Here is a 13,290-nt window from a genome sequence, read left to right as displayed (position 1 = left end):
GTGGGGGGAAAGAGGGGACGAGAGGCCAATGTTTCTGGGCTGTCTGGACGATGCTGAGGACGCTCGGTTGACGCTACGCGGGGGTCTGTGCAGGAGGACAGAGGCGAGGAGGCTGCTTAAGACTAGCCCCAGGGAGACCCCCAGACCGTCTGATCACAGCTTCCTTCAGCAACCTACGGCGGTCATTTACCGCTGTAGAGCGACGAGTAGCCTTTTCAAGGCTCGCTGATGACGCAGCTGAAGTGACTTCAGTGCCAGGTGAGGTGGAGGTGGAAGCTGCAAATGCAGCGTCAGGATGGACGGAAGCATCCTCCGGCAGGATGGCGAAGCGGTTGGAGATAGCCAGCGGAGATTGTGGATGCCGACCAGCCGAGACCCTCCTGCGTCCACGTCGCACCACTTCAGTCCAGGATGGCTGGGTCAAGGTACTGGCTCGGTTCGGTGTGGAGCTGTGAACCGGAGCATTTGGACCGTTTCCGATGTAGACCCTTGGATCCGCTTGTGGTGTCTGACAGGCTGTCAACGGCGTTGAGGCCTCCAGGCCCAGTGCAGCAGCCCGGCTCCCGGTCCGATGAGAGGCCGCTCTCCTCACCTGGACGCTCCTCCGGGCAGCGGGCAGGCAAGTGCCAGTGTGAATTGTTGCCTGCCAGGGAAGGGTGGCCGCAGAAACCGAGACCACCGGAGACATGGGAGAAGGAGGTGCTGATGGAGCGGCAAAAGTTGAGGACTGCAAATATGAGATATGTTTTGACTGGGCAGCTGCAACAGAGACAAAGCGCTCAATCAGCTGGTCCCTTTTTCGGAGCGCAGACTCAAGTCGGTGGATCTCATTCTTCAACTGTGAGTAAGAAGTGTTGCAGTCCACGCATACAGCCATGACAGCTGCTACTGTCCAGGTAAAACTCAGACACAAACTTAACACAGTTAAGTTAAAGTAATCCAGCAATCAATAAGAAAATAGCGTTAAAAACTGGTTTTCACTTGGCCGATTAGTGGCATAAGTTAGCTCTAGTAGCGTTCAGATACTGGACTAATGTGCAAGTTGCAGTCTGTCCATAACTAACATCATGTTCGAACATAAGGTTGTTCATCAGTGTTCTTGGCACCATGATGGCCTAGGTTGTAGGTCAATGATTGACTTTATAGTCATATCATCTGACCTGCGACCGTATGTTCTGGACACTCTTCCCTTTTCCTCCCCCCACTGTTGTAATTTCCCCATTGCGGGATTAATAATATGAATAATTCATTCATTCATAATAAGAGGAGCAGAGCTGTGAACTGATCATCACCTGGTGGTGAGTTGGATCAGATGGGAGGGGAGGACACCCCACAGACCTGGCAGCCCCAAATGAATAGTGAGGGTCTGCTGGGAACGCTTGGTGGAAGAACCTGTGGAAGAAGATGGTCCCCCGAACCCACTGGTGGACGCCAGAGGTGAGGGGAGCCGTCAGGCTGAAGAAGGAGGCCTACAGTGCATGGTTGGTCTGTGGATCTCCGGAAGTACCGACAAGTCGCCTCTTAACATATGTTGCCCAAACTCACCACACACATAGTACGCTGTCTATCTTTACATTTTTTGATGTGGGGAAGAGAAAATGACTAAAATGGAGGGATAAAAGTAGAGTTTTATTCTAAATCAACCAGACAGCACAGATCATCTAAACAGGAGTACAATTCAAAGGCTCTATTGAGCTTTTAGGTTTCCCAGTTAGACAAACATTATGCTATGGGGGTACAGTGAACATGCACGCAGTGATCCAAACACAACAATACACAAACTATGCCATAATCACATACATTACTTAATTTAGCTTCCCATGATGTTTCATTTAGTCATATTAAAATAACAAATGAACAGTAACTAAGTAACAAACAAAAATGTGATGAAAACCCATCCAAAATCAGAATATTTCATAAAATTACTCATTAGATATTATAATAAAAAGCACTAATTAGACCCCAAACACTTTTAAAAGCTCCACAGTTCCTGAGAATATAGAAACAAGTCTGTGACTGATACCTGAATATAACAAACATAACATTTTAAGAAGCCACGTCTGATGGTCAACAACAAAATTACACACATGCTATAAGATAGTGATTAGGTTATGTATTGTATATGTGTCATAAAAAACTGCAAGGGAGAAAGAATGATGATCACACTAAAATAAAGATAAAATGGGTCTATGAAACCTGAGTACAGGAGTGAATAAGCAATAATTCATGTGTTTATATACTAATTTCGTTCAGGCAGTAAAATAGTGTCAAGTACATTAGAGTTTTTGAAGATGAGGTTTTCTGTCCTCATTAACATTTTTCATCATGTTCACTCTCACTGTACCAGTGTCGGAGCGTTTCTTTCCTTTTTCAGGTTTGAGCTTCAGCTTCAACTTCAACTCCGGCTCCATGGTCCAAGATCCTTTTAAATTAAAAAGAGCAGTGTATAGTGAGAGATGTGATTCAAAAGAACCAAATACAAACACACACACAAATTAAAAATTAAAAATAAACAACAACTATTTGAAGATGCAACTACCTGCTTAAAGAGACTGTTATAAGAAGCCTTATACTTGATTTTGAAACCCAGTTTCCAAAAATAGTTACCAAGCAGTGGAAAATAATTTAACCCTATATTTAGTTGAAAATAGTGCAAAGACAACACATGTTTAATGTTGTTTTTTCCTGGTATGTGCCACGTTGACTTTTTATCCCACCGTCAGCCCAGAATCCAGAGGGATCAGAGACTAATAGAACTTACAGTCTGATCCCAAGTTTCTGAAAGGTTTACATTTTTAACTGCTCCTCCTCCCATCACATTGATTGTAATAGACTGAAGCTTGTCACTGTTATTCATTAGAACATTTGGCCTGACAACAAAGAGTATTTATATTATAGTTCACAAATCTCCTGAATCTTACCTCAGTACTTCAAATCCGTTTCTCTCGCACCAATCACTAAACACTGCTTTGGCAGTTTTCAAAATTGCCTCATCAGTGTTCTTCCAGTAAACCCGAATGATGTTCTCAGAAAAGCGCGCTGGCAGAAAGCTGGACACCTGTAGAGAACAACAGCAACATAAGTTTGCTAATGAAGATGTAGCCGAAGTCATCTTACAAAGAAATACAAACTAGTTCAGACTTGGGAATAGCTGATTGGGTATGCTCTGGTAGGGTCCTCCTTTCCGTAGAAATATGTATCTTTAAGGGGGTCCTTGTCTTTCATCCCATAGTCAAAGGCGGCGACCTAAAAGAAGATGTGTGAGAGAGAAACTTGTGTTTATATTCACAAATGAATATCACCCAGTGGAGGCAAGAAAACATGTTACAATCAACAAAACAAAAGATCTAAAGAAAAGTGTAGTGAAGTGATTTTATGAAACACTCACAACAACTTCAAAGTCGTCACGTGTAATTTTACCCTCCAGGGTCCGATTCAGTTCCTGTTTCCACCTGTCAATAGTAACCTGACAGACAGGAGAGAGGCCATGTGTCTTTATATTTACATTTTTATTATTATTATTATTTGTTTTTAAATCTTCTTAATTGTGTTTTCTTGCCTGTTGTATTTTGCGTCCTGGGTTGTCCTTGTTCTTGAGTTTAGGAAGGGTGTGAAGTGAGAGGCAGCAGACACAGTGAGTTACTCACCAGCAAGAGGGCATTCACATAAAGCTGCCAATTTATAAAAGAACCTGTTTTAGTCTGTTTAGTCTCTTTTCACACTAATTTATTTCCAGCTGCAAAAACGAACAGGTGAATCCCCTCAAACCTGCTCCAGAGGAAAATATTGTCTGACAGGATGATATGAATTTTGGTTTTTGAAAAGAGGTCATCTCTGGAAGCAGAAAGGGGTTTAATTGATGCTGTTTAATGGGCTGTCACCTAGCAGAGTGTCTGGAGCCAGCTGCTGTACTGATACAGCACAGTTGTCTGTGAATACCATAACATAATAATCTATTAAGCTGGCTGCCTTTCCATTGCCATTTTTACATCCCTTCACTGGGTACAGAGATATCTGTGAAAATTATTAGAAAACACTTGTGTTCTCATACAAATAACTGCATTTTACGAGTGAGACAGTTATACATGAGACTCTACAATTTTAAAATGTTTTACTGACTTCATACACAAACTCAAAGAGTGTGTCAAAATGAACATGAACACCTCTCTACACACCATGGCTTCACCCACAAACTTGTACAGGTTTCGAGAGACGATCCTCTGAAGAATCTCTCTTGCCTCCCTCAGATTTTCTGCGTCAGAGTAGAGTATGACGTCGAACAAGTGATCTGCAGAGCAAACAGAAATGAAGAGGACGTTTGAACTGAATCACTTTTTACAATCTATTTTACAATGGAAGCATTTGAAACAGTAGTTGCTCCTACTCCTCATTTACCATTTTCAACACTCTCCACCAAACATTGTTTTTTCCAATCAAGGCTATTTACAGTATACTGCCTATCATTGGTGACTGTGTAGGCCCCAAATTTAGTCTTTGCACTACTAAATGATTACTAAGTTTTAAAACAGGCTAGAAGTACTACTACCACTAAGACTTCTAATAATAATAATAATCTTTTCTTCTTCAAACATTTTAACCTTCTACACTGTGGTCTGCTGGTGTGGTGGAATCACAGAGAGGAACAAGAATAGACTGGGCAAACTGATGAAGAGGGCCAGCTCCATCCTGGGCTGTCCTCTGGATTCAGGGGAACAGGTGGGGGGGGGGGGGGAGGATGTTGGCTAAACTGTCCAACATCAGGAACAACCCCTCCCATCCCCTGTATGAGACAGTTGGGACTTTAGGAAGCAGTCAGACTCTTTAACATCAGCATTTAGCTCTTCTGCTGCTGAGCTTCTTTTCAGGACCCTCACGAGCACAGTATATACAAACTGTCATTATCTCACATCTTTCTAGTGCAATACTTGCAATACTTGTTGAAACTCCTATTGGAGTTTGTTGTTTTATTCATGATATTCATGAATGTCACCATATATATATATATCTATATATATAACCTCCTTACCACCTCAACCCTCAATCTATACAAGTTATTTGTTTCAACTTCTGATTAGCCACTGTAAACCTGATGCGATATGTAAATATTTTTTGTACCATAACATATTTGTCTGCCTTATTCTATTTTTTTTTTTAAATCTTTTTTATATCTTGCACTATTGTTACCTGCCGCTGTAACACCCTAATTTCCCCATGGGGATGAATAAAGTTCTATCTTATCTTAGCTTATCTTATCTTATCTTATAAACAAGTTTAATGCCATGTTCTTTGTGTCGTGATATACGGTACATTCACATGCTCATATTTAGGGCCCGAGCAACAAAGTAGCAGGGGCCCAACGGGGCCATGCAACGGGACCGCAAGGACCCTATTGTTTTCATACTTTCAGCGTCTTTCCTCTGCTTTATTCGTGCCTAAACATGCACGAAAAGTCCTGAAAATTTGCAGACGCCTTCGTTCGCCCGAAAAATTTAATGTATAAGGGCCTTGAGCACGGGCGTGGCAAAATGGCTCTGTAGCACCATCTTCGGACCACCCCCTGAAGCCCGTTGCGTCTAAAAATCTGGAAATATGTCACATATATGTAACATCCCAGCACGCACAAAAAAGTCAATTGGAGCCATATTCTAGACCCAACAGTAAGTCTGTTATTTTGATAAAACAGTGAAAGTTGGACAAAACTTTGGTTGTGTCTTGGTTGCCCTCAGGCTTGATGCCTTATCAGATTGACTTCAGAATTTAGAAATAAGTTGTCGAAAAAAAGGCGAAGGAAACGGACATAAGTTTTTGACCTTTCGTTGAAGTGGCATGGGTGTTCTGGCCCCTCAAAGTTTCAAGACGCTTCATGAAACTTTTGCATTAAACGTGCTGTAATTCAGTCCAAAGTGCATCAAACTTTACAGTATTGTTAATGGTCCCTAACTGCACACATTCATATGTCAATATTCATACAATTACTGTAGTGCCACCTATTATGAACAGGAAATGTCTGATTTTGGAGCGTATTTGTAGTGTGACCTGCTGTTACTGTCAGGGTGATTGGATTCTCTTCAAATTTTGTCAGGTTGTGAAAGTGAAATGTGAAAGTGAAATGATTCACTGTCTTACTAATTCATCATCATTTCAAGTAGTGTGCTACTTTGTCCAGCAGAAGGAGCCACAGCATTTCTCTCTGGTGGCTGGCTGTCAGTGTGTGTGTGTTGGTTAACCTGTAATAGTTGGTGAAGCTGTTTTAACATACTTTGATGCCACAGAGAGAATAATTATACAATTATTGTAGTGCCACCTATTGAGAACAGGAAATGTCTTATTTTGTAGTGTTTGTAGTGTGACCTGCTGTTACTGTCACGGTGACTGGATTCACTTCAAATGTTGTCAGGACAGCAGATCGAGCCATTACATTTCTTTCTGGTGGGTTGTCTGTGAGTGTGTGTGTGTGAAGCTGTTTTGACGTACTATGATGCCACAGAGAGAATACATTCAAAACAGCCAAGACTTACAGCTGTCACAGATGATTTGCTCTGGAAAATATTGAATTGCACAGACTATGCATCGTGCCACAGTGCACTGTTACTCCAGTGTATCCCCTGAGAACTACAGTGACCCCATCTTTGCTGGTCGCCCCATTTCATGTCAGAAACGTTAGCTGATGGAGGCTAGTTCACCAGAGATTATTATCTATGTAAACTTATGTAAACTTTCTTATATTTTAATCTGCAGGCTCCAGTCAAGCAGCCAATAGATGTCCTTCATTATTTGATTTAGTTTCCTACTGTGATCAAACTGGGGCTTTATATTTTATTTACACTATGGACAGTGAATTAAAGCTACTAAAGCTACTGAAAGCTACTCTGACTTACTGGAAATGATATATATATATATATATAAAAAAATATATATGTGTATACTGTATATATATATATATATATACACATATATATTTTTTTTTTCCACAGATGAATATACATGTGTTTCTAAAGAAACAAAAACAGCCAGATTGGATTCGCGGTGAGAAAAGGTCAAAGTTACTCCTGTCATGCCTTCTTTTGTCGGCGACCAGCTGCAGCCCAATATCATGAGAGACGCCAAGATGAAAAGGTGGCTTATCTCATGCCATAGCATAAGACAGTGATGGTTGTTATAAACTGATCTGGAAAAATTGATGCATTTTATTGTCATTATTATTGTGACATTCTGCTCGGGGGCTGAGCCCCCCCCAAAAGTCTGTTCTTCTGATTGCCCCTGATGTTTGAGACTTTGTCCTGCTCTTTACTGGATTGAAAGAGTTTACATAGATTTTATGCTCCAACAAACCCAGCCAAATGCGTTAAAAGCGTTAACATACTGTTGGATATTGAAGTGGTATGTGAGGGCACAGAACAGAAAGAAGTGTTCTTCTTCTATCATACCAGATGCGGGGTTGTTAACCGCTTTGCTGCAGCTTTGCTCACTAGATAAGATGCGCTGACTCTGTACCAATTCTCTGCGTGCTAAATAAACTGTCAATTGCAGAGAAGTTGTCGGGTGGTTTATTCATAGTCAGACTAACCTTTCCAATAGGTATAAAGAACCTGGGCTGAAGGAGAGGGAAAAATTCCTCCTACGACAATACAGTGTAAAACATAGAAACAATAAGAGAGATTCAAAGCTCAGGAGCCAAATAGATTCATGCTGAAATGTCTGATAGCTGTTCTGGTGCTCATCAAGACATTTAGATGTTATAGACTGTGACGTCAACTTTAGCACCTCAGTAGTGGATCTCTGTGTGATTAATAACTGAGTCATCTAGCACTGATAATGCTTAAAGTAATTCAGAACATTGGGAAATATAAATAAATCTCTATTAATATGTATGTATCTATGTGAACAAAGCAAACACAGTGTGGGATATAACATTGAAGACAGAGAGGATGTTTTTAAATCATGTAGTATATTTTAAACATGCAAGAGATGGCATCCACTGACCTGTCAGCTTGCTGTAGGCCTCCATGTTATTTTTGGCTTCAGAAAATTTGTACTTCTTATCTGAACCTTGAATCTGGATGTGATCATCTGCTTTTATGAAGGCATCTTTGATCCTGATAAACAGACCCAACAAATAATAACTTTATGGAACATTTTGCTGCATCCGATAGAATAGAGAGAATCATAAAGCAAATTAAATAAGCTACAGCAGGTAAGAAGACCATGATAATAGCTATAGAGTACCAGCATGGGAGGGATAAGTACTCACATAATCTCTATACTCATGGTTACTCTGTGCTGGTAGGCTCTTCTGTGGAGGTAGTTCCTTGTATGGAACATGTTATACAGATTTCCCACCTCCTGTTGAGAGTAATGAGTATAGTTTAGTCACAGATAATCAGGTTAATTAATTGTTGTTTTAAAGAAGATAAAAATCAGGAGTAGACACCTTGTCTCTGGAGCAGATTTGCTTTTCCCCCTCCACGTCACACACCCTGGCAAACTTTATGAAACGCCAATGGTCAAAGTCATTCTGGATGCCCAGGTGGTGGCAGTCCCTGAGGTGAGAAGATACATGAGTAGAAATATACTGTATGTATGATGTTAAACTCTTCAAACTGTTAGAATGCAACAGAAATTAAAACTAGTCAGGACAGTATTGTAATTATTTTTGGGAAGAAATACACAGTAGCTCCTCACTATACACCACAAAGTGAATTGTTTTAAAGCATCTCCACCTGGCAAAGTAGTCAAACTTGTCCACATCAATGCCGTTTCTCTTGTTTGACACAATTTCATAGAGGAAGGATTTGTTCTCTCCACGACCTTTGTATGGCCACTGTGGAGGAAACAGCAGAATAGTGGCGTTAGACACTGACAGTAAAGATGATACTGACTGATTTCACAGTATTAGTAGTGACAGTACCTCGCCTGTCTTTGCATCAGCGTCCGGATGTCTAATCATCTCCTTGATGAAGTCTTTGTCATGTGGAAGGACCAATTTCTTTCTCTCCCACTCTTTCCACAGACCACCATTAGAGTCCACCAGGTGATCAAACATTTTTATAGAGGCATCCTCATGCTACAAGGTATGAGAAGTTTAATGGTCAGGTATTAAAAATAAAAATACAGTGGCTCACTGCTCAAGTAGAAGATCTCTAACCTCTTGACTACTGCTATTGCACAAATTCATCAAGAGTTATGCACATGACGTTAGTTGATGTGCAACATGTAGAAACCTCTTTTTCTACAACCCCATTTCTCTTTAAAATCTGTATTTTGACTATAATTGGTTTTCATGTTTAAATTCAGAAAGTTTTTGTGTTGAATTGATGTAGCTACATTAGAGCAATAATTAACAATATCAGAATAACCTTCAAGATCTCATCAAAAACACACACACATACAATCACACACAGATATTGTGATGCAGTTTTGTTCTGTGCTATTAAGTCAAACATCAAATACAACAGAAATAGTAACCTTCCATTTCTTTTCTTTTTTTCTTCTTCTCTTCTTCTTCTTCTCCTCCTTCTCCTCCTTCTCCTTCTCCTTCTGCAATGCTTCAGGAATGAACAACTTGTCAAAGAGGTGAGAAAAGGGCCCGTGTCCTAGAGGTGGAGAAAAATTACAGTTTTTTTCAATCGCTAACAAGCGCTTACCCATACTTCAGCTATTTTTTCTAAACTCTTAACACAAATTCACACCTACAAAACACAATTGGCCAAATGGATAATTTTCTTGTCAAAAACACATTTTGTTAAATATATACTAACTCTTCATTTCAAAATAGAACACATCTTTCTCTGCACACACCAACTTTATACCAAAACACTGGAAATATGACTCAAAATGAAGTTATTCTGTCAAAGAATAACACTTGTTTTCACTTCACAAGGTGCATGCAATGAATCAAAGTACACCAGGTTTCAAAATACTGGCTATTGTTGACATTACAAAAACTGCATAGACTTTTATGTTTCAGTTTTACAGGTATTTGCATGCAAAACATGCAATCCACTGTTTTTTACACTAAATTTCTTGGTTGGTAACTGTATGTCCACATGTATTGTTCGCATTCAAAAGCATTCCAGTAAAAAGCAAATCATTTTTTTTCCTTTACTGTTTACTACAGGAGGCACAGTAGAAATACTGTTTACAGTATGATAGAACAGAAAAAGTTTTACAGTATTGCTTACAGTACAGCAACAAAATATCCATGAAACACACAAGAGCATTCTGAACAAAAAATACAACAGAAAAAAGCCCAGATAAAAAAAAAGGGGGGGGGGGGGGGGGGGGGACTAAAAAAAGCACAAAATTACTGTATCTAATCTTTGCGATCTTCACGGTTAGGCCACATGTTTTCATCAACATCGCATCTGATATTATCCAAGGTGATGCACCTGGGATAAAACCGCTTGGTATGTCAGATCCACCCTTGGCAATCATCAACTGTGATGTCCCTGCAGCCAGCATCCATGGCTTCCAGGAGGGACATCTGGTCATGTGGCTGATGGTCATAAACCTTCCACCTCCATGCAGAAAACAACTCCTCTATGGGGTTGAGGAACGGTGAATAGGGTGGAAGGAAGAGACGTGCCAGTCTTGGGTGGTGAAGAAGTAAACTTTGAAGGGACATTGAAATTGACACGTCTGGGGCAATTCCAGCCATATGTTGATCTCTCCTGCCTCTGCTCCCCTGCTGATCAGAGTTTCCTGATCATACTACCTGAGTATCACTCCTTTGTCCTTTTGTCCTTTTGTTCTGACCACGTCTGGGAGCCACCTCTGCCCCTCCACTGAGTTTACCCTCCTGTGTAAAGTTGCCCTCGACTGACCAATATGCAACCACACCTGGGGACAGGGTATATCTGTGCTCTGGCCCTACATTCAGGGTCAGTCTCCGGTCTCAGACCCACTCTGTGTCAGTAGGCTGACCATGACCTGGAACTCCAATAAACTTGCACCACTTCAGCAAACTTGGAACTAGACTTGGATTGTTTTTTTTTCTTCAACAGAGGACTTCAAACCATGTTGTTAGCGATTGAAAAAATCAGCTGAGATATGTTGTTTTTGAACTGATATCATTGCAGAAGAAGAGGTTTTTATACTGTATCTAAGGTTTGGAATATTGTTTTTGCTATTGTTGGATGTTGTGTGTTAACATTCGTAAATAATACAAAAACAATCCATAATTTTGTTGGGAGGTACAGCTGGTCTGTTAAGAAAATGTAAGCATTGTGAAAATGTGTTCATTGACTGCATATTGTGTGAAAACGACATGAAATGTGTGAATGGTATGGCCACAAAAGTCTGATGCTGTGCTAATTGTGTTTAGAGTTTTGAAAATGTGACCACTGATTGGACAAACGCTTGTTAGCGACTGAAAAAAACTGTAATAAATGAGTAATTGAATCTTTAAATAAATTAATCAATGTCATAGAAAAATAAATTTCTGCATCATTGTTTATGTCCGTGCAACAAAAACAACGGAAGTCACATGAATAGGCCATGCTCAGAAATCTGAAGAAAAAGTGGAATTAAATACTTGAATGACTTGAAAAGACTGATTAATAAGCATCCAAAATCTGAATATACTGTGAAATATAATACTCCATCATTGTAACACTGAAATGGCAACATCTGAGGGAACATTTCTTTCCTTCCTTCATTAAAAAGTGAAAACAAACATTACACATTAGACTTTATTATTATAAAATCATGTTGTTTCCCAATCTATGAATAGCTTCACTATATGTTTCACATTTAATCACACCCAACAATAACCCTTCAAAATCAAATTCATGTAAAAGTAGAGAGGTGTGTATCACTTACCCAGGTCATGACAAAGACCTGCAATCTGGACACAAAGGATGTCTCTCTCATCTATGTTGAGTTCTCGCTGCCTTGATTGCAGAGCTTTTGCAAACTCTCCTGCTAAGTATGCCACTCTGTGTCACCAAATAGAGCACACACACATTATAAACATAATTATAACTCTCCTAAAGTAAACAGTCTGTTTACTTTAGTTTTATTGTCCTCAGTTGGTGTTTTGTCACACACCAGTCTTTCCCTTAATTTGGACAGTGTGCTGGTGTGACTCCATGAGGACGTACCCGATCGAGTGCTCAAAGCGGTTGTGGGAAGCTCCAGGGTAAACAAAATAGCCCCCACCAAGCTGCTTGATGTTTCTTAGTCTCTGGAACTGAGGTGTGTCAATGATTTCGACAAGAAGCGGGTGTAACTCCACATGGCCATGGATGGAATCATTAAACACCTGGTGAATGGAAATAAAACAATACAATAAGACACACAGTGCAGTTCTCACACAGCTGTCAGTCAATACTGTATTCTGAGAATTCTTTGAACTAAAGTCTTGATGAATTTCACTGCAGTGAAATCTGAGTCATTGTTTTTCCCTGTCTTATGACATTCACTGACAATTGCCTCACATTACCTTGCCTGGTGGAGCTGCTGTTGCTGCCATTATAATCCCTATATAACACAAACAAGAAGCCCAAGAGAGTGGAAAGACATTCAGTTTGTCGTTGTTACACTGTATTATTGCTACAGTTTGAGAAGGTTTGATTTTCTACACACATTTGTTTTTTTAAATAGTTTCACAGATGTTGCAGGTTTTGGGAGTGTCATTCACCCTACGCCCACTGAACACAGATTAGCAACATTAGCATCTTTTTTTTTAAATTTATTTTGGTATGCAGTTAATAGGAATTTTTACTAAGAGGAGCAAGCTTTACATTAGCTGAAAGTGTCATTTAATCATTAATTACAAATACCAAACCAGAAAACCCACCTCTGGATAAATCGTCAAGACCTTCTTTTTGCAGGGATAGTTTTCAGTTAGGTCGGACCCAGCGCAGGACACCAGGAGATAAGGCAGGAGTTAAAAACAAAACGGCTTTAATGAAAACTAACAAACAAGCAGGTAACTGAAGCAGGGTAATTAGTAGAGATGTTATGCTCGAAGCAGACGCTCGAAACAGTGTTGAGCTTTCAAAGCAGAGGGATCGGGACAAGATGTTTCGATGCCTCGCTTCATCATTCGGGAAATCACGTGACTCAGATGAAGCTTCATTACATCACACTGATACCGGCCGTCATCAGCGATGTGTCACTCCAGTTTTGAATGGAGGGCGGGATTGTCAAACGCACAATGTTTATGAATGTGTACAATCCCTCAGATGGTTGTGGGTTTTTGAGAGGAGGAGAGTTCTGTTACATAGTTTCATTGATTTAGAACGAGAGAGAGTGAAGTTTAAGGTATGATTAGTATATCATAGATTA

General features: G+C 40.1%; 1 protein-coding gene across 1 annotated transcript; it reads right to left on the bottom strand.

Moving 5' to 3' along the window:
- Positions 1 to 2,887: 2,887 nt before the first annotated feature.
- On the bottom strand, positions 2,888 to 12,472 carry LOC311493799 (deoxynucleoside triphosphate triphosphohydrolase SAMHD1-like; the record flags this gene model as incomplete). Its single annotated transcript, XM_084552583.1, has 13 exons — positions 2,888 to 3,058; positions 3,142 to 3,246; positions 3,389 to 3,466; positions 4,164 to 4,288; positions 7,984 to 8,096; positions 8,252 to 8,343; positions 8,432 to 8,540; positions 8,721 to 8,821; positions 8,909 to 9,064; positions 9,547 to 9,593; positions 11,821 to 11,936; positions 12,102 to 12,386; positions 12,438 to 12,472. The coding sequence occupies 13 exons, from the start codon at positions 12,470 to 12,472 to the stop codon at positions 2,918 to 2,920; spliced, it is 1,503 nt and encodes a 500-aa protein (XP_084408709.1). The 3' UTR covers positions 2,888 to 2,917.
- Between the last annotated feature and the right edge of the window lie 818 nt (positions 12,473 to 13,290).

The sequence above is a fragment of the Chelon labrosus genome (assembly GCF_963514085.1).
Source record: "Chelon labrosus genome assembly, chromosome: 10".
Taxonomy (NCBI): domain Eukaryota; kingdom Metazoa; phylum Chordata; class Actinopteri; order Mugiliformes; family Mugilidae; genus Chelon; species Chelon labrosus.
This window is presented reverse-complemented; position numbering and strand designations above follow the sequence as displayed.